This window comes from Chanodichthys erythropterus, chromosome 5, assembly GCF_024489055.1.
Source record: "Chanodichthys erythropterus isolate Z2021 chromosome 5, ASM2448905v1, whole genome shotgun sequence".
NCBI classification, from domain to species: domain Eukaryota; kingdom Metazoa; phylum Chordata; class Actinopteri; order Cypriniformes; family Xenocyprididae; genus Chanodichthys; species Chanodichthys erythropterus.
In genome coordinates, this window is record NC_090225.1 from 35,315,482 (window position 1) to 35,337,871 (window position 22,390).

General features: G+C 34.7%; 1 protein-coding gene across 2 annotated transcripts in view; it reads left to right on the forward strand.

Annotated features, from left to right (window-relative positions):
• hpse2 (heparanase 2) overlaps positions 1-22,390 on the forward strand; it is a 98,783-nt gene extending 76,393 nt beyond the window's left edge. For both annotated transcript variants that reach the window (XM_067385531.1, XM_067385533.1), the window contains 3 exons: positions 4,980-5,125; positions 12,702-12,848; positions 21,583-22,390. In XM_067385531.1, coding sequence (XP_067241632.1) covers positions 4,980-5,125; positions 12,702-12,848; positions 21,583-21,745 — 456 coding nt within the window. In that variant the 3' untranslated portion in view covers positions 21,746-22,390. The remainder of the gene's footprint in view (positions 1-4,979; positions 5,126-12,701; positions 12,849-21,582) is intronic.

Genomic DNA, 22,390 nt, shown 5'->3' on the forward strand with positions numbered 1-22,390 from the left:
TAATGCCTTACTGAGTCATGTCTCCTTTTCTTTTCCTTCACACCTCAGCATCTCATCCTCTCTTCCTACTTCGCTGCTTTTTTTCCTGTTCTCTCACGCTGGTTCTTGTGTTTTTTCACTCTAGTCTTTTTGATTTTGATTGATTTATCCATCATTCCAAGAGATTTCACAAGAAGAATGTCATTAATTCCCTTATAACTATATATTTACTCCTTTAGAATATTAAAGGGATAGTTCACCTTAAAATTAAAATTAAGTCGTCGTGTGTTGTTCTAATGCTTTTCTTTCTTTTTCGGACCACAAATGCTAGTATAATATATAATATAAAGTCCTTATAATGGCAGTGAATTGCGACCAGCATTAAGCTTTTAAAAAAAATATGCAAAAGTATTACAGAATGATCCCATGATACACATGCTCTATATCCCACGAGGGTATACAATAGGGTTTGGTATTGTATTCAGCAAAAAACCTGGCCGTTGGACTTCTGTGCACGGCTTTGTTAGCGCCCCGGGAAAAGCACACAAGTTGTGAGAAATCAAGATTAATAAAAATGTGATATGAAATGGCTAGAAATCCCAAAAAAGTATGCATGTACTTTCTTCATTGAGTTATTACTCTATCGTTCTATCTACAGAGTGAAAGCAGAACCTTTTTTCAAGAATTTTTATTTATTTTTTATTAGTTATTTATTTTTAGTTGTTTTAGCTTAGCTATTTTAGTTATGTAGTTAGTTATTTATTACTTTTTTATTAGTTTTATTAGTATCTTCAATACTCATATTAATATTAATATCAATGTTAACTATGATTTCATTCTAATATTTATTTTTATTTTGTTTCTGTTCTTTTTCCTGCCAGGTGAAAGTAATAGCACACCTCTCTTTAATAATCTGCACATTGTTTCTATTTTATATTATTATCATTTACTATTAATTATCATTTAGATTATTGAAGAGAGGTGTACTGCTGGTTTCGCACAACACTGAGAAGCTGCCCCAGACATATCTTGAAAGTGGACTGTTTTGACTCAACCACCTAGCAAACACCTGGAATCCCCTAGCAACCACTTGAACACACACTGTGCCTAATAGCAACGTACCCAGTAATATTCCAACATCAGAATATCATAAAGGCATTGAGGTGGGCATGACCTGGGGCCATGGCAAACTCCAGCATCCTGGCATAAAGTTTAGCACTGGCAAGCACCACTCACATTTTCTCCAGAAAATAGTTATTTTTGCAATTCCATTTAGTGTCTGTGGTTAGTGGTGCATACTTCACCTTTAAATATTATTGAAATTGTAGGTTACTGTCACTCCCAGTTGTTTATTATGTGGCTTCGTTTTTGTTGCACACTCTCACGTTAAGTTAATATGTGCATGTCTGGCATTTGCTTATATCCTGTTGGAATTATAGACAAGCAGTTGGTCATATCCTTTAATCTCTCAGGTCTTTAGTGGTTTGACTTTAATTTATTCATTATTAAAGTGGTTTTTATGTTATTCAGTCATTATAGCCGCTGCACTTTCTCAATTTTACTGGATGGGCTGAGAAATGCTGGTATTATCTGACAACACAGAGACTTGGAGGTTGGGTGAGGTGGGCACTTTTGAGGTTTGTCATCATTATGATGTTGACTGTAGCTGCCTAGTGCACCTACGCCTGAGTAAACTTTTGATAGCCTAAAAATATATGTGAAAATTTTCCATGGGCCCTTGCACCCCCCTCTAATAAAACCCTCCAATCTAGATGGTAGTCTCTGGTATTAAATTGCACTCAAGCAATAATTATTTTCTACAAGCCGAAGATGTTGACTTTTTTATTTTAAAGTCAAGTCACCTTTATTTATACAGCGCTTTATACAATACAGATGTTTCAAAGCAGCTTTACAGTGACAATCAGGAAAATAATGATTTAACAATGCAAACAGAATTGCTGTAAAATCAGTTCAGTTTTGATTCAGTTTGGTTCAATTACTGTGTAAAGTTCGTCAATTATGGAATGAGCTCAATTAATCAATCAGTAATGTCAACGTCCAGGGGTGCGTTTCCCAAAAGCATCGTTAGCCAACTAACATTTTATGTTCTGTCGTAACTAACATAGTTCAACGATTTGGTGTTTCCCGAAGCCATCTATGAAACGAACATTCACAAACTACATCGCAAACTTGTGGTTAGACAACACGATCACATGAAAATGCGTATAAATAGTACGAGTGTGTAATCTCGTAGAATATATATGCCAAAATGAGTTTTGGCGTGCTTATGGTACGCATTTTTTCGCGTGCATATGATACGCACTTTATGGCATGTATATGATACGCTATTGGGTAGGATGGGGGTGGGGGTTTCGTACATATAATACGCCATAAAGTGCGTATAATATGCACGCGAAAAACTGCGTACTATAAGCACGCTTAAACTCATTTTGGCGTATATATTCTACGAAATTACACACTCGTACTATTTATACGCATTTTCGTGTGATCGGGCTCGGTTAGAAGCATAGTTTCTTGTTTTTACGACATGTGGACTTGATAAATCGTTATCTTGAGCAAAAAAAAAAGCAAGCTGGCATTAAGTACAATGTATAACTTTTATTTCAAATATATACAAATGTCATTTACATATTTTAGTTTGTCAAGAGATTTTAAGCACCGTTTTTGAAGAGTGCGCATGCGCGTACGTGCTCTGGTACGTAAGAATGAGCCTATGATTGAATCTGGAAATAAAGCAAAATAACTGAGAAAAATGAGAATTAGTCCTGAGATGCCATGTCTGTAATTTATAGCAAAATCTAGCACTAATTCATTCTCAAACAGATTCATTTAAAGAAGTTATTACTCCACCACCTCTGTAATATAAGCGGTCTTGACTAGATAGTTGATTCGTTCAATGATGCATCGTACTATGGTAGTGAAGTACGGGATGTACGGGAAACGCAAACCAGCTTAGTTCAGTTCTCATCCAATAGTGTAAGTGCATTCAAGTCAATAATATTGCCGAATGTTAAGTGTCTCCAACTAAGCAAGCAAAAAGGCGACAATGGCAAGGAACCCAATCTCCATCAGGTGACAGAAATGGAGAAAAAAACCTTGGGAGAAACCAGGTTCAGTCGGGGGGCCAGTTCTCCTCTTGCCAATGAACATACATGGTGTGATTTCATTTCAATTTCAAGCCTCATCATAAGTCAGTGGATCGACATCATTCATTTAAAATCAAATTTTGAAATCGAATTCCATTTAAACAGTAAATTTGAGAACTTTCACTGCATCATATCACATTGCAATCATTCTTATTTAACAGTACTTGAGATTTAAGTTATGTTTATAAAACTTTTTTTTTTTCTTCCATAAAATTGCATTGTTAAGACTAAAGAGACCCACCCATCCCTGAGTCTCTTTTTCCCACTGCCTATAGCAGATGCTGCACAATGTACGCTGCCGGAGCAAATTAAGTTAAAGTTTCCCTGGAAAAGAAGCCTTTAAATGCTGCCATATGCAGGATTGCATGGGAACTTCCTGATGCACACATGCTGCTTTGAACCAGTTCAATTAGGTGTTGAATTTAGGAACTGATGAGAGGTATTAGGAGAGACCTACTGTAGTCATGCATGTGAAATTCAGGTAGCCATCGCTCTTTTCCGTGCAATTTAAAGGTATGTAATCACATAGGAAACAGTTCTCTGGTTACACTTGCCCAGTTAATGTACTTTGTACAATTTATACTATTCTTTGTGCATAAAATGAGAGGTTTTACTGGATCGTTGTAAGTTAAATGTGCTGACATTGTGTAAAATACTGACTTTGGCCAGTGATAACAGCATTATAACATTTAGCTTGAACTGATTTGCTGTTGTGAGCACAATCCATAAACACAAACACACACACACATGTATTTTCATGATTTATGGGGACTTTCCATAGACATAATGATTTTTATACTGTAAAAACTATATATTCTATCCTATATATTATAAAACTATATAAACTATATATTCTATCTAAAGAGTATCCAAACACAACCCTCAGAAAACTTTTAGCATTTTTACATTTTTTAAAAAACATAATTATGATATAAAGTATGATTTATAAGCTGTTTTCCTTATGGTTTCCAGGGTTTCGGTTATTGCCATCTTTGTGGGGACATTTTGTCTCTATAATGTAGGATTTACCTGAACCACACACACACACACACACATTCTTTTGTGTTTGGTTTGTGGGTTACACATTTAGTCCCTTTGACAATGTCAATTGTTGACAATTCATGCAATATATAATGCAGGTGTTCTAGGAGCCCATTTTTTAAAGACACATATTGGATACACATCTTTCTCAGTTTTTATTGTTTTATAAATGTCTCTAAGAGCATGACTGAAAATTTGTTGCTCCCCCAGATAGTGAAAAGCAAAAACTATATTATGTGTCTCTCCATTTCATTCTTTATGGTCAGGAGAAGATTTTTTGTTTCTCAGTTTTTACAGGAAAGGCTTCCAAAGAAAGACTATGCTTATATTTCTCCATTCGAACATCCAAGAAAATGTCTCTTTCAATAAAAGACTGAAGCACATGTGCATTTTCTTCTATCTCTAAAAAAAAAAAAAAAGAAGAGTCTTTCTTACTAAAGTGAAGGCAGATACAAGAAACTTACAAATCCCTCTTTTTTCACTTTTTAAATTCAGTTTTCTACAGTTTTCTTTTGAACAATTCCGAAATTAAATCTCCTTTTTTAAAGATGGAAAGATGCTGGAATTCATTGGATTTCTGCTGGTGAATAAATGCCACGTCTGTCCAGTGTATTTATACCAGAATCATCTTGCATGAATCATGTTTCTTGTGCAGAGGTGCACCACGCTAACACGACTCCATGGCAGAACGGCTTGACCTTACATGCGTGTTGACATGGCCAAGTTCCAGTAAAAAATGCCTTGGTGATGCTTTGTATTTTCTAACATGTGTTTTGTGTGTTGGTATTGTAGGATTACTGGTTATCTCTGCTCTTTAAACGTCTGGTGGGCCCCAGGGTGCTTGCGGTGCACGTCGCAGGTCTCCAGAGGAAACCACGACCTGGGCGGGTGATCCGAGACAAACTCCGCATCTACGCGCACTGCACCAGTTTCCACAAGTAGGTTCATTCTGTCTGCTGTCGAATCCATTCAACCAAATATATCAGTTCTGTTACAAAACCTAGTAACCTGCCTTGATATCTTGAAAAATAAAAAGCCTGCACAAAATTTTAGGCTTGTTAAAGTAAACTGTAAACCGTTCAAGACTTTACAGTTGGTAAGATTTTTTAATGTTTTTAAAGGAGACCTATAATGCCCCTTTTACAAGATGTAATGTAATTCTCTAGTGTCCCCTGAACGTGTCAGTGAAGTTTCAGCTCAAAATACCTCACAGATCATTTATTATAGCTTGTCAAATTTGGCCCTATTCGGGTGTGAGTAAAAACACAGCGTTTTTGTGTGTCGCTTTAAATGCAAATGAGCAGCTGCTCCCATCGCTTTCCAGAAGAGGGCGGAGCTTTAACAGCTCATGCTTCGGTTGCACAACAACAACAAAGGTGGAGAATCTCACGCAGACAAAAGGATGATTGTCAGTAACAGTGTTCAGCCTTACATTGTTCAAACCGGAGTCGGACACTGATGGAGAGACTCGGGAAGAAGTTACAACTTTTAGAATGCATCTGGATGTTTCTGAATGATTAGTGGATAAATTTATGTAGTTGCTGTGGAGTTGATTCAACTCATCGATTAGAACGTACCATCATGTTAATCTTTTGTGCAAATCCAGCATTTTGTGCGATCCTCGTTTGTGAAGCAGTAATATTTTGTAATATTTGATTTAATTTATTTCTGTGATAGCAACGCTGAATTTTCAGTGTCACATGATCCTTCAGAAGTCATCCTAATATGCTGATTTGGTGCTCAAGAAACATTTATCCATGTTGAAAATGGTTGTGCTGCTTATTATTTTTGTGGTAACCATGAACTTTGTGAGTTCTTGAGAACCATTAACAAAACTATGAAAATATGACCCAGACTACATTTAATACAGATTCAATTCAATTAGAGATAAACATGGTTTGTGCCAACCATAGTGTTTTATGTGGTGGAATAATGGATGCAGAGAGCGTGAAACCACTGTAATTCAATTTCGTACAATCAACAGTTTTGGTAATGTGGTGGGATGCCATTTGATTGCCCAATGTAAAATTTGGCTCCAGAACCAATGTTTTATAAGTCAGCGTGACGTTGGGAACACGCTTATGATGCCTTAGTCTAGGTTGGCTGCTTGTTAGATTTTGAAACAACTATGTTGAATACAGTAGCAAGATTGTATGTGCGTGAATTGAATTTTTTTTTACCTGTAGCATTATCTCCACACAGACTCCCGTCATCTGAGTACATAGCTGTAGTGAGGATTTTAAGGCTTACCTGCTCATTCTCAAACACATAAATTACTGAGTCCAGACAGCCACTCTTTCAGAGTGAGAGCCCATAAAATTTAACAAGTATCAATTGTCAAGTGTGCGGAGTCTCTTTCTACAGTGCAAGAGGCGCTGAAAGACACCAGAGGCTCGGGCAGGTGAGGGGAGGAGAGGTGCGGGACAATAGGAAGGTCTGTACCCGGGCCAGATAAAAAGTGCCATCGTTCCCTTTGATGATTATCTATTACCCCAGAATGATGTGAGCGGGACCTGCCAACTTTTCACCAGCAGTGTAGGTTTACGGTCTACAGATCCCCATGTCTCAGCTCAGTTACAGCTCTGTGTCAGTAGTACAGGCCCCTGGCTTCAGGATTCCTCCAGGACAGACCCTTTTGCTTTTGCTGTAGTGTTGGGGAAGCTACTTTGAAATATGCTACTCATAATTTGAAGTACAGTCAACAAAGCATGGGAGCTTTTTAATGGTAGTGTATTTAAATTTTTTAAAAAATTTTTGTTAACACTTTATTTTAGGGTCTTTTAAATAGTTGCTTATTAGCATGCATATTACTAGAATATTGGCTATTTGTTAGTACTTATTATTATTATTAGCACATATTAATGCCTTATTATGCATGACCTTATTCAACATTCTTAATCCTACCCAATACCTAAATTTAACAACTACTTTACTAACTATTAATAAGCAGTAAATTAGGAGTTTATTGAGGGAAACGTCATAGTTAATAGTTTATTATATGTTCCCTATACTGAAGAGTTACCTTTTTTTTTTTTTTTTTTTTTTTAATAAACTACCATTCAAACTTTTGGGGTTGGAGAGATTTTTAATGTTTTTGAAAGAAGTCTCTTGTGGTCACCAAGGCTGCATTTATTATATCAAAAATACAATAAAAACAGGTTAAATTGCAATAATATTTCACAATATTACTATTTCAATATATTTTAAAATGTAATTGATTTTTTGTTCAAGAAACATTTTCGTTTCATTTCGCTCATAACATAGATATAATATATATTTAAATTTATGTGACAAAACTGAACAGATAAATTTATGCTAAACGCAACTAATAAAACTAGACATAATCATTTGTATAATAACCAAGTCAAAAACATTTAGCATCATTTAACTAAATATTTTGCTTTATTAATGAACATTAGAAGCTTGAATACATTTTTGAATCACTAAAATGAGTGCACTAAAGTGAAAGAGGTTTTACGATCATTGTTTCTTTATGCTTGGTGGTAGTAGTAACTCCCCAACACTGCAGTTTAGGAATTGATATGTAATTGCATAATTAGATTAAAGCTCTGAAATCAAATATGCATTTTTTTTTTTTTTTTGTAGCATGTCTGAAATTGCACTTGGATATTCTTCTCTTAAAGGCACAATATGTAAGATTTTTGGATTAAAATATCCAAAAACCACTAGAACAATGATATATTTTTTGTTGACTTGTGTACTTATACTCAAAAAAATAATTATTTGAACGAACATAAAAAAATCATGGAAAGGATTTCCACATGATTAAGTTGCTTTATTTCAGCATTATGCAATTCTTTTATTCCAATTTAATGTACCTACGTTGGGTCAACTTAATTTATTAAGGTTAATTCAACTTATTTACTATGGTTGGGCACAGCTTAATTTAATAGTGTCAGCCCAACTAATTTGCAATGTTTTGGAAAATAAATAAAAAGCAGTAAATAAATAAATAAAAAATAAATTGTTTTCATATACATTGATTTTCACAATTAATTCTTCTTGTTTAATTTTGTGATTTATATAACTTTCGTGATGTTCTGTGATTCTGTGATACTGGATTCATCCTAAATTGCCTTAACCAAAAACATTGTAAAGCCTAAATTGATCATAAGTCCATTGGTGGCAATGGTTTTACAATCAACACTATTAATTAACAGAAACTTTTAAATACCAACATAATAGAACAGTAAACATTAAAAAGTCTTTCCATTTTCTCATCTTCCTAAAAACTGCTTAAAATAACACTTTATTTCAACATTTACACTCCTAGTTCAGCCCCTTTGCAAAGAATGATGGGAAGTGAAAATCCTGTTTGATTGAGTTCTGTTTGGGTTTACTTGATTGAAACATGTTATTTCAATATGAAAACATCAAGTTAAGTCAAAGAGTAATCGTTTCAAGTCAATTTAACATCAATCAATCACATTTAAACCAGAAACCTGATACAATGGTGTTAAAAAAAAAAAAAAAAAGGTTTAAATAAACTGAACAGCATTTCTTTTTTTGTGTGTGTGTACTTACACTATCCCAAATGTTTCCAAGAATGTTTAAATCCAGAAAATAAGCAATTTTAACCAGGACACAGACTGTGTCCGTATGTCGCCTATCAATGACATAACACCCGCGTTACCCTCGATTTCCAGTTTTATTTTGTAGAAACCATGGAAGCACAGAAGAAGCTGTAATATACATTTTATTTGACAGTTGAGCAATTGTTTGGATGGAAACATTCATCGACACAAAACTAATCATGTTATAAAGCTCAACACAGTAAGTCTTATTGTTTAAATCTTGTTTTCTTGATTTACTGCGAGTACCATGTTTCATCATGCCTAATATCGATCTAGCTTACTGCAGTGTGCATTAAGTATCTCATAGCAGCCGCAGAACGAACGCAGAGCAACACTATCAACATTTTTAACACACAAATATATCTAATATGATAAACAGCACTGCGTTACTCCACATACGCTTGACCAGAAGAAGCAGAAGCAGCGACTGCGGCATAATAAGTTCTGCTGCTCTCAAGCCATGTGACGCGCTCATCTCTCATTAGCCATCGCTCCAGCGGCCTCATTTCTGCTGTGCTTCATACTATAGTAACATTAATAATCTCTTCCATGAACATGATTTCTGCCCAAGTCCCGTCCCAATTCTTTTCCACTGGCTGTAGATGTAAAGATGGCGAAAATTTGCACAGTGTGCCTTTAAAGGTGCTTAAAATTGAATTTACCTTGGCATAGTTACATAATTAGAGTTCAGTACATGGAAATTACATACAGTGAGTCTCAAACTCCATTGTTTCCTCCTTCTTATGTAAATTTGATTTGTGCAAAAGACCACTGAAAAACGTAACAGTTGGTTACGTAACAGTCGGGATCATTAATATGTATGACCCCAATATTTGCATATGCCAGCCCATGTTCAAGGCATTAGACAAGCCAGTATTAACGTCTGGAGCTGCACAACGAATCAACAGACTTTATGCAGGTATTGTGAAGCAAGCAAGGACAATAGCGAAAATGGCAGATGGAACGATAATAACTGTTCATGATCCATAATATCATGATATATTTAATGATATTTAGTTTCGTTAGCATGTTGCTAATGTACTGTTAAATGTGGTTAAAGTTACCATTGTTTCTTCCTGTATTCACGGAGACAAGACTGTCGTTATTTTCATTTTTAAACACTTGCAGTCTGTATAATTCATAAACGCATCTTCATTCTTTATAAATCTCTCCAACAGTGTGTAATGTTAGCTTTACTATCAGCATACTATCAAACTCATTCAGAATCAAATTTAAACAACTGCAAAATAAATACCATACTTACATGATCTGATATGCTGCATCACAAACACTTTGTAAAGATCCATTTTGAGGGTTATATTAGATGTGTGAACTTATTTAGTGTATTATAGATTTGCGAGCTTGGGGGCGGGGATCACGAGCATTTAAAGGGGATATGCACAGAATCTGTGCATTTTTAATTATGCCCCAAAATAGGCAGTTAAAACATTGTATAATAAAAAAAATCTATGGGGTATTTTGAGCTGAAACTTCACAGACACATTCTGGGGACACCTTAGACTTATATTACACCTTGTGAAATAGGGTTCTAGGGCACCTTTAATGTCTTAATTTTTAGTTGAGAGGGTTTCCGGATTCAAGTTTGCAACCAGATATTTGAAAGTAAACTGATGTTATCTGGTTACAAATCCAATTTCTGTCTCTCGTTGGCGTGGAGATGACAGAGTTTTGGGCCACATTCAAATTTTCAGCACATCGTGTCTTATCCATCAAACCAAAACCACCACAAACCAAACAAGTAATCTCTGTAAATGCCATGAAACCCAAAGCAGCTGGTCAACAGTAAATGCATTGCTTTTGCTTTGCCTCTCCAGTAGCACAGTGATACACTTTTATAGACTTTTATCGTTGAAAGACAGGCGATTTCATTAAATGAAAATGTTTTTTTATTAAAATGACACTATTTAGTATCAACAATGGTATTATCTAATTTCTAGAATTACCATTGTGCTAGTGGAAAAGCAAACAATGTTATAGGGTTTTTTTTTTTTTTTTTTTGCAAACATTTGGGTCTTATTCCTCCAGCCTCTTTCAAGTTTTTCGTTCTATTAGTGGTTAAAATGGCCGGTCAGACAAGTCATGGATATGCTTTCAGTATCTTCACTAATGCATCACAACACCCTTATACAAAACAGGCCTGCTTTTCGGTGCTTTGAGTGGTTTCTCCGGTCCACATTTCCCCAGGACCAGTCGCTAACATCAAACAAAGGATTCCATGTTTACGTTCCCCAATGCGAATGCTGGAGAGGCACATTGTCTCAAAGTCTTGGACAGTGTTTATCATTTTTCGATCTGTTCGTCTGATCTAATGCGCCCTTCTGGAAAATATCTACCCAAGTTACCAAAGTCTATTAAAATTGAGACACCACACATGTATCACATGACATGAGAGATGTTTTCATTACACTGTCTCGGGTTTGTCTCTTAGCTGAATTTTTCCCCTTGAACTCTATTCGCTGTGCGTCAAGGTGTAAAGATGCACATGGCCCGGGCTGCTCGTGATTGGTGAGATTACTAACAGGCTTGTCTGACAAAAGCCAAGCTGTGACCGGTGCAGTCGGCCCTTTACAACATGTGGTATTCGTGCACAACAGCTATGTTTTCCTTTCCTTTACGTTAGAATCCTTATTGAATTTTATCATGTTTGCCAAATCATGTTGCCAGATACTTATCTTCAGTTAATATTCCCTAAAGCCTGCTCTTCAGCGGTATTACCCTGAAAACAAAGACCAGTATGCTGGAGTCTCTGTAACATAAGCATGATCGTCCAACACATATAAAGCTTTTCTTACCCCTGTGAATTCGGGAGGGGAGCTAATGCTTTTACAGTTGTTATATGAAAACAATCATCTCTTTTACATGACGTAGTCCTGGGGCCTCCTTTGCTTATATACAGTACTTTATAATTTGGTTATTGTGTACTGAAATTAAATCACACAAGGTTTTGGATTCTTATAAAATATAACACATTGTCTCTTGTAAATGGAATTCTGGGAATAAACTCAATGATTCGGTCAGTAAAAACCTGATAATGAGAAACAACAATGTATGTTGAATTTCAGATGGTTTGTTAGCTGTAAAGCCATACCGTTCAAAAGTTTGAGGTCTGTAAGTCCTGTTATTAAATAAGTCTGAAATAGGTCTGTTATGCTCACCCACTCTGCATTTATTTGATCAGAAATACAGTAAAACAGCAATATTGTTGAATATTATTACAATTTTAAATAACCCTTTTCCTGTTTAAGTCTATTTTAAAATATAATTTATTCCTGAGATGTCAAAGCTAAATTTTCAGCATCATAACTCCAGTCTTTTATGTCACATTATCCTTCAAAAATCATGGTGATCAAAGCTGCTTAATATTTTTGTTTAAACCATGATATATAATTTTTCCAGGATTCTATAATGAATAAAAAGTTAGAAAGAAAAACATTTAATTGAAATGGAAATCTTTTGTAACATTGGAAATGCCTTTTCTGTCATTTTTGATTAGTTTAATGTATCCTTGTTAAATAAAAATACTTGTTTCTTTAAAAAAAAAAAAAAATCCTACTGTAATCCTAATATAATATAATAAAATATATTATAATATAATTAATATAGTTGTGTTATATATATATATATATATATATATACTTAATACCAGTTATCGCAGATCTCTGACCTCAGCATATTTAAGAATGTGGTTTATGCTTCTGTTCTCCGTTTACTATAATAATTGACCCCAAACTTGTAAACGGTAGTGTATATGCTAGTGTACAAAGTCAAATGTAAGTGTTTATTTTATCATTATTGACTTTTTAAAATGTATTTGATCAAATGGTGTGTTGATTGATCTTATGATCTAAGTTAATTTGCTGTAACATACATTTTTAATGGATTCTTCTCTTTCCTGCAGTCACGATTATGTCCGAGGGTCCATAACCATCTACATCATCAACCTGCATCGATCACGGAAAAAAATCAAGCTGGCAGGGACTTTACGAAATAAAACTGTTCACCAATACCTGTTACAGCCCTTTGGCACAGATGGACTTCACTCCATGTAAGTCAGTTATCATCTGTGACAGCAATTCACTGACAGAAGGGAACTCAGTTAATAACACAAAAACATGTTGTATATACTTATAAATATATTTAAATTTTGCTGAGGGGGAAAATCCAAATAAATATGGATTTTGTTAAATTATTTTCCTTTTCTAATTCATTCTTTGATGTTAAATTTTAAATGAAGTATAATAATATAAGAAAATATTATAAATAAAGTTCTATTTTATATTATATTTTTATACTATGGTTAGGTTATACCAGTGAAATGGGATTTCCCATTTGTGTAAAAATTATATTTTAAGTTATACTATAAGTATTATATTAATATTGTATGATTATCACAGATCTCCAGTGTCAGTTTATTTAAGAATGTGTTTTATGTTTCTGTTCTCGATTTACTATAAAAATCAGTGTGGTGTTTTGTTGCTTTACTAAGCGTATTATGGAATACTGGTGAAACAGGATTCCCCATAAGTGAAAGAGTTTAATTTTTTTAATATAATATAATATAATATAATAATTATGTTGTATTATATTGTGTTATATTATACACTAGTTATCGCAGATCTCTGACCTCAGCATATTTAAGTATGTGGTTCTGTTCTCGGTTTACAATAGTAATCAACGTGGCGTGTTGTTACTTTACTAAACATTAACTCAGACGGAATAGATATAAATCTGGTGCGCTATAATCGTCTACGGATTCTTATAAAATATAACACATTGTCTCTTATAAATGGAATTCTGGGAACAAACCCAGTGTTCCAGTCAGTATCATCCAGAATATGTGAGTGAAAAATGTTTATTGAATTTCGGATGGTTTGTTAGCTGTAAAGCCATACCGTTCAAAAGTTTGGGGTCTGTAAGATGTTATGCTCACCCAGTCTGCATTTATTTGAATTCTCAGAAATACAGTAAAAACAGTAGTGTTGAATATTATTACAATTTAAAATAACTATTTTCTGTTTAAGTCTATTTTAAAATGTAATTTATTCCTGTGATGTCAAAACTGAATAATATAATGTAGTATAATATAATTAATATAGTTGTGTTATATATATATTTAATACTAGTTATCGCAGATCTCTGACCTCAGCATATTTAAGAATGTGGTTTATGCTTCTGTTCTCCGTTTACTATAATAATCAACGTGGTGTGTTGTTACTTTACTAAACATGAACTCAGACGGAATAGAGATAAATCTGGTGCTCTGTAACCGTCTACACACACACAGCTGAGCTAACTGTTTTCTGACTAAATATTCAGCTCTTCCACAAATGGGGATCCCGTTTCGCCGACACTAACCTAATCATGGAAAGGGCAAAGGAGAGACCTGGGTCATAAAAACACGGTCTGTTCATCCCCTTAAACTCTTAAATGGGATATGACGATTATTGCCGCTGGCTTCCCTGAAGAAGACAAAGCACAGCTGAAACAAACAGAGGTCTACGTCCTATCCTGATCCGTTTTCTTTCGAATTCATCTGGTTGAAGCTATTCTGAGTGCGTTTTCAGTTAATGTGTTCCCGTTTAATGTTTTCTATCACATAAATGCTTCTCATGCAGTGGCGAGTAGATTAGCTCAGCATGTTATGTTGGTCTTGACATGTTAATTCTAATGTCTTGTTCAACCAACAAGACATTAGTCATGAATGAGAAACTTCACAAATGCGATTCACTTAACAAACGTCCTCGCTGGTCACAAACTCGCAGATGATTCACAGATTTTTTTGTATTTTTGCTGCTCGGCTGTTTAAGAAACACATGATTTTTTTCACTCAAAAGCTGACAAAAACACCAGAGAGAGTTCTGTTTTGAGTTTTCTGCTCGAAATAATTTGAAGCCAAGAACAAAACATCAAAACGTCCATTAAACATGGACAATCCAATTGAATTAGCGTAATAACATTGTCTTGGTTTATTGAAGCTCAATTCAAACTGAGTGTACAGTGAAATGCAACTTCCTTCAGGGCAGATGTTGGCAATAGTTTTGTCAGCAGCTTTCAGCTTGAATTTCAAGCAGTTTTTCCTCTCCTCTTGTTTTTTTTCTTGTTTTCTTTTGAGGAATTGTGGGATCCAGAGGGCCACCTCTGTCTGAGCTTAACGTCTATTATTGGGAGTTAAGCATGATACTTTGAAAACATGATCACGGTGTTGATCAGTGAAACAGAACCTCTGTGAATAAGTCTACACTTTAATCCCTTCAGTTTGAATGAAGGATAGAAAGGAATATTCGGAAGAAGCAGAGAGTAATTACCAGTTATATCACAGTAAGCAATCTATCATAGACCAGTATAAAAACAAACCCATAACCACGTGTGTTTTGATAGACCCATTCCCACGGTTAATAATCATAAACCATCCATAGTGAAAAGTTGCTTTCTGATTCCAAAGAAACTTCAATTTAAGGCATTTTTCCATCCAATCTGTACATACTGTATTCGTTTCAGCTGTTGTTGGATGGCATTAGGTTAATTGGTCTATATTGTGTCTGAGCAGTGAGAAGCAGTAGTACTTGTGTCTTCAGAAATGCCCACAGCTCCATATGGGCTGAATCAGTGTGTTCCAGAGCAAATTCAGTGAGTAACATATACAGGCAGACTATAAAGTTACTCATGACACATTCCAATGCTTAAATCCTCTGTAACGCATATGCAGGGAAATTAACTGCTCATTTTGTGGGGTCACACTTAAACACTCTCAGACAGAGTTGTTCTTTTCAAGGATAAAATTTTTTCCTCACAGTGTTTGGTGGATCTGTTTTGCATCATATTCTGTAATTCAAAATGGAAACATAGGGTATTCAAAACACTGGGTAAATAACAGACTGCAGCTCTCATTTCAAATATAAATGAAATCATCTACTAATAACAATTTGTGCTATTATAATATCTGTGTAAATGCATTATATATATATATATATATATATATATATATATATATATATATATACACACACACATATACATATATATATACATATATATATATATATATATATATATATATATATATATATATATATATATATATATATATATCTAAGCACCTCATGATTTGATTTGATTACATATGATTCATAGGGCTGGAAAGTGACTGGGGGTAGGAATCTTTAGGCACCCCACGAATCAATTTCTGAACGATTCTTGATCTACATTTTTTTCTTATTAATTAGTTAATTTAAAAATGTTATTAAAACAATTGTGTGTTAGAATTTTCAGCTAACTATATATAGCTTCCAAACATAGGCAGTGTTGGGTGTAATGCATTACTAAGTAATTAATTACTGTAATTTAATTACTTTTCCCTTGAAAAGTAAGGGATTACTCTATTTGTTTTTTGTAATTTAATTACATCTACTTCTGGTGTAATTGCATTAAATACTGTATAGAGTATTATAACAATATAACAATTCTAACTTCTCCCTTTAAACTCTTTGAATTGTTCAACTGGTCGAGGTTGATATGGGATTTGGAAAGTAGTTAGTAATTAGTAGTGCAATATTTTTTAGAGAGAGCATATAGTAAAATAATCTAATTACACTGTTAAAGATGTAGTACACTGTAAAAAAATGAATGATTTTAACTGTAAAAGACTGTAAAAATAAAAGTTAATTGTTAACTATATAATGGTGAATATCTGTAATAGATCTAATGGTATATTTAATGTAATTTTCCAGTAAAATACTGTTAAATCTACATTTTTTGGAAGTGAAAAATAAGTCATTGTATGATTTGCGTGACATTTCACATTTGATGCATTTTTGTTGAAATATCTCTTCTAGTTTTTTCTAATCAGTTATGTACATTAAGGTTTTATGTTACATCTAATGTTGTGAAATTAATGTTTTTTGCTATTTTAAAATTTCATGTGTGTTACCATGATGGTGTTCAGTGTTTGTGTGAATGACACTTTGTGCACCTTCTATATATTAGTTTTGTCCTTCTCAGCTTGTGGAAAAGCTGCTTATGAACTTTGATTTTGATCATCAATGTGTTTGGTGGGTGTCGGTGTATTACAAAGGTACAAAACAGATATTAGTACTTCAATAGATTAGTAAATTAACATATCAGTTAATGAAATACAATTTTTTTTTTACAATGTGTAAAATAAACAGTTATGAACTGTAATTATTACATTATAATCCTTTAAATTATACAGTTTTGAACTGTAAAATAGACAGTGATGTCCCGTAAAACCTAAAACGTTGCTACCGTATTTTTTTTTTACAGTAAAGTTCTGGAAACCACAGCTGCTTTTTTTATGTAAATTGTGTTATGTAAATTTTACAGGGATTTTTTTTGTGAGTTTTGTGTATTGAATATATAGACCCACTGCATCCCAGAAGGCATAAATGCTGCCATCGTAGAAACATTTTGAGGGCAAAACGCTGAAATACCGGAGGGCGAGACACACATTGTAAGCGTAACATCAAGCAAAGCGTTCGTTTTCATAGCGCAAGTGATAAGTGATTTAGACTCTTCAACCTTTTTAAACTTTATAGAAGATTATTTTATGGAAGGTTCGGGGAGGGGTTTGTGTGTCTAATTGGAAGCAAGCAGAATACGGCTGTTTCTAGAATTGCGATTCATCGTAGAATTCATTTTTTCTAACCTGATCTCATGGCAAATTTGTACGTATTTTACAAGGTGGGGAAAAATGGATTCTATGATGAATTCAAGCAAAATTATACATTTTTTGCTAAATCGTACGTATTTTACAAGTTGCCAAATTTGTATTAATTCGTACGAATGACCTATCCCAAACCCTGCCCCTAAACCTACCCGTCACTGGGGTTTAGACAAATCGCATGAATTCATACAAATTCATACGAATTAGCCACCTCATACAATACGTATGAATTGGTCGTGATTATTGATTTTTTCATGTTATAATGCTAATATTTCACAGTATTTCTTTTTACTTTAAATTTGATCATTATATTTATTATCGTATAAACATTTAAAAGGCTTGCTCTATATTTGCATAATCACAGACAATCGTTAGGAATATTTGAATAGTATGCAGCACTTGCTCTACTTTTCTACATATTTATAACAAGAGAGCAAATCTTTAAAAATGTATAAATAGTCTTTTCCCAGAAAAACAGTACATAGAGACAACTCTGTTTTTTTTTGTTTTTTTTTAAGCCTTAAATGCTGTTTAATGTACAGATTTATTTGAACATTTATCTTTTGAGTCTGAGATACAACAGTGTTGAGAACTTAGACCTGGAGCTTCTCAAACCAGAGCTACTGTGCAATCATGACAGATGTGTGTGATTTCTCTGTGCCTTGAAGGGTTTGTCTTTTCATTTCTGAAACACATACCTACATCTGTAGCCAGAGGCCGTTAGAGCTCCTGAACTATCTGGAGTCTTTAATATAATTTGCATTCTCTCCAAAGGAAATGCAGATCATCATCTTCAGAAGCCCTGAGCAAAAAACACCACTGACTGTGTTCTTACATACTTCAGTTTGCTTTGAACTCCTCAGCATAAATTCTTCCCGGGGGGAAAGTTGATTGTGAAGATCAACAATCTCTCTTCACCGTCACGTATGATGCTTGCCGTCACACTGCGCTTCAGAAGGGTTTCAGGCCCAAAGCAAACTCAGCTTCCTGATCAGTTCAGTCTGTGGCATTGTAAGATGAGGTGATGGAATGGATCATCCAGATGTGTGCTGAAGAGTAGAATGGTTAGGAACTAGAAGGCTCTTTTCTTGGCAAATCAGTGAAGGGTCTTCTGGGTGTTTCTCAAGACAACGATGAATGTAGAAAAATGCTTTAAAGGTATTTGAATTATTTTAGGCTTTTCATAAGAGCTTAAAATGTAAACCTTTCTTCTGTTAGGAAATGATATTAATGTGATTAGACTCATGTTTAGTGCAATATTTATTATCATGTATGCTTTGAACATCTTTCATGTGAGACCAATGACAATAGAATATGTATTACTATTTTGTAGTATACTGTGCACAGTATCCAAATACCCAGATGACATTGCATGTTGCATAGAATAGTATACTGTATACCACAATGCAATGCAACCTTCCATTTCCCATAATGAAGACACTGATATCAATTAATAATAAAATAGTTAGTTGTTTTGCATTAAGTTGAGCAATTAAATATTTTTTCAGAAATTTTGTGTAAAATTTGACAGTTGAGATTTTTTAAAAGAAATTAATAGATTACTTTCATTTAGCAGCACACAATAAATTGATCAAAAGTGACAGTAAAGATATTTACAATGTAAAAAAATATATTTTAAATAAAATGTGCTGTTCTTTTAAACAATCAAAGAAACCTGAAAGGTTTCACGGTTTCCACTAAAATATTAAAGGTAGACTATGTAACTCTTGGCCCTCTAGCAGTTAAAAACAAACAAATCTGGATGCATTTTGCAGAAGAACATTATTTTGGTTGTGCTTCAGCTCGGCGTGATTGTCCAATAATAACCAACTGCAGAACCATATGTATGACCCTTCACAATAGATAATGCTTTACAATGAACTCTGTTAGAGAGCTACATGTGGCAGTTTCTGTTAAATAAAATAACTTACTCACCCTCTTGAGTAATAAAAACGCCATCTTCGTTTGGCATTTACAACATTTCAAATCCCTCAGTTCTCGCCATCTTCGAAAAGCCAAGCCAATGTTGATTGCCATTTAAGCTCTGTCGCATTCTCTTTTTGCAGCACTCTCCTGTGTTCTCCTGCATTTTCTTTTAAACGGGTGATTACCCGGAGGATTTAGCTGCTCCATGTCATATACATTCAAACCAAAATTTATTCAGACACCTTTAACATTTCATTCATGAATACAGTTTATTCACTATAGTTTAAAAAAAAATGGTAAGACAATATAACAAGATCTCAGAGTTAAACTGTGTCAGAAAAAAATAATCTTAATTATGTCAGATAACACTTAAGCAAAACATGGTCAGGTCAAAGTGTCTGAATCATTTGTGGTTTCAAATTTTATCAATTTTACTGGCAGTCCACTGTATAAAACATTTTTGGCTATTATATGGCACAGTTTACTTTATTTTGCTATCCTCACTTACATAAATGAACTATAGTGTCCTGCACCCACTAGTTAAAATATATCAAACATGTCTGAATAATTTTTGGTTTGACTCATTGTGACGACTAACCTGCCACTCCCACACCATACATGCGTCAAAGTAGCCAGAGCACCTTTTCTCTATTTATGGATATGAGGACACACAAGGGCAAAGTGGTATGTACTTAGGCTATGTTCCAGTTTGTTTTTTTATGCTCTTCCCTCGCTAACTTCCCTCAGTCTCATTGACTTGGATGTATGTCATTGCTTACATGCATGAGTGCCCAATACTGGTGGAACCCTTGCAATGGGCTGAACTGGAAAGTCTTTGATTACTTGTAATCTGCTATATGGTGTTGATTTATAATTTACATTTTTTCCTTACGAAACTGTTTAATGCAGCATTCTATATGTATATAGGTGTGGTTGGGTTGTTTTCAGATGTAAAAAAAAAATAAAAAATAATAATATAGGCCTATCAAAGAGTTGTTTGTGGTGGGGTAAATCAAATGCTATGTGCAGTGATGTCAAAATCGTGTTGCATTGTGGTATATATGGAGCTGCCTGAAGTGTACATATGAAGTTGACTCGCTCCCGCGGTCAAAATCAAGGGAGCGAGCGTCTGTCCACATAAACTAACCTCGTCCACTTCACGAAGTGGAATGCACTTCAAAATGGCGGCAGGGATTTCCCCGGGGGGGGGGGGGGTGCTTAGGGAAGTTCGCAGTGAGTGTCTAAAAGAAGCCTTAACTTCCCGCGAAAACCATCCCGACAGGTCTAAAATATATGCTGCCTTCACGTGCTCTCGGAATAATCGTAATAACGAGTTTCCTTGTTAAAAATTGCACATAACGCCCTCCCATTTCGAAATGTGATTACAAGCTCATGCAATGGGCTCATAACATAATTCGCGACAGAAGTGGGAATTTTCAAATTTCCAATTGCACTTGAAGGCAGCATTATAATAACTTGAAGAAGCATTGATGATGTATTGACTAATTATTTAAATGTTGTTGTACCTTTGAGCAGCACGGCTGTTTTCAACAATAATACCAAAGATAAGAAATGTGTCTTGAGCTGCAAATAAGCACATTATAATGATTTCTGAAGGATCATGTGACACTGAAGACTGGTCACGTGATAAAAAAATATTAAAATATAAAAGTTCTTTTAAAATGTAAAAATATTTCACAGTATTGTTTTACTGTATTTTTGTTCAAAAAAAGAGCATAAAGTGAGCATAAGAGACTTTCAAAAACATTAAAAAACGTACCTACCCCAAACTTTTAAACGGCAGTGAGTAGCAGCTGGGGAGTTTCAAGCACTCATACTGAAGATGTTTGTGTTTTCTACAAGGTTGATAATGCTGCTGTAGCGCCCTCTAGTGCACCATCAGAGATATTAACATTTTTTGAGACACCCTTTACCCTTCATGTAACTGAGTCACTAGCTGTTGTTGTTTTGTTAGAATTAAACTTGGACTGATGTTTTATTTAAAATGAATTTGTTTATATCTTACAGCCTGTTACAATTGTTTTATAACCTCTGAGGACTAAGGCTCCTCATTGAGTGTCTGCAGCTCTTTGTCTGCATTGATATATTGATATAAAACAGGTGGCAATCCTCCCATCTGCAGCATCCTAACACGATTCCCTTTGCTCTGCAGGTCTGTGCAGCTGAACGGAGAGCACTTGCGTATGGTGGACAATGAGACGTTCCCTGAGCTGAAGCCACGGACGCTCAGGGCAGGAAGAACAATAGCTATGCCACCTGTTTCCATCGGCTTCTACGTCATCAAGAATATTAACGCTTACGCCTGCCGCAGATAACACACACTGACGACCTCATACGATCTTCTGCTCAATGCACCAGCCCCTCGTGGCCTTCTTCTCTTTTTGTAAGCCCACGGAGACGTGGAAAAGACCCCTTCGTTCAAGCAAGGGTTGCACTGAATGCTTCCAACAACATTTCTCCTCTTTTTTTTTTTTTTCTCCACAAGAACAGCTTTACTTGTGGAAAGTGAATGTATTTTGGTTGCCCTTTTGTGTTTTTGTTGCTTTTGGTTGCAGGAGCATATAATGAAGTCTCTGTCTCACTGTTTTTCACACTAGCATCGCAGTATCACTGAAAGCTTTGTAATCTGATGTTGAAGACCATCGTAAGCTACAATCCCAGCGCCAATGTGCAGTTCAAGATGCGGTAAAATCATTTTGAAGTATGCCCAGGCGGAATCTAACTTTTTTCCCCACATTTTCTGCTGTAATTTTGGGGGGAATTAAACCCTCTTAAAAAATAAAGGTTCCATGAAGTGCTCCTATTATGCTTTTTTAAAGGTTCCTAATTTTGTTTTGGAGGTCTCTTACAAAATAGGCAAAAATGCATCCAACAAAGTCAAAAAACTTGAATTGTATATACATTGCAGTATCACCTTTTCTCAGTGTTTGAAACAGTTAGATCAAGGATCCGGTCTCTCT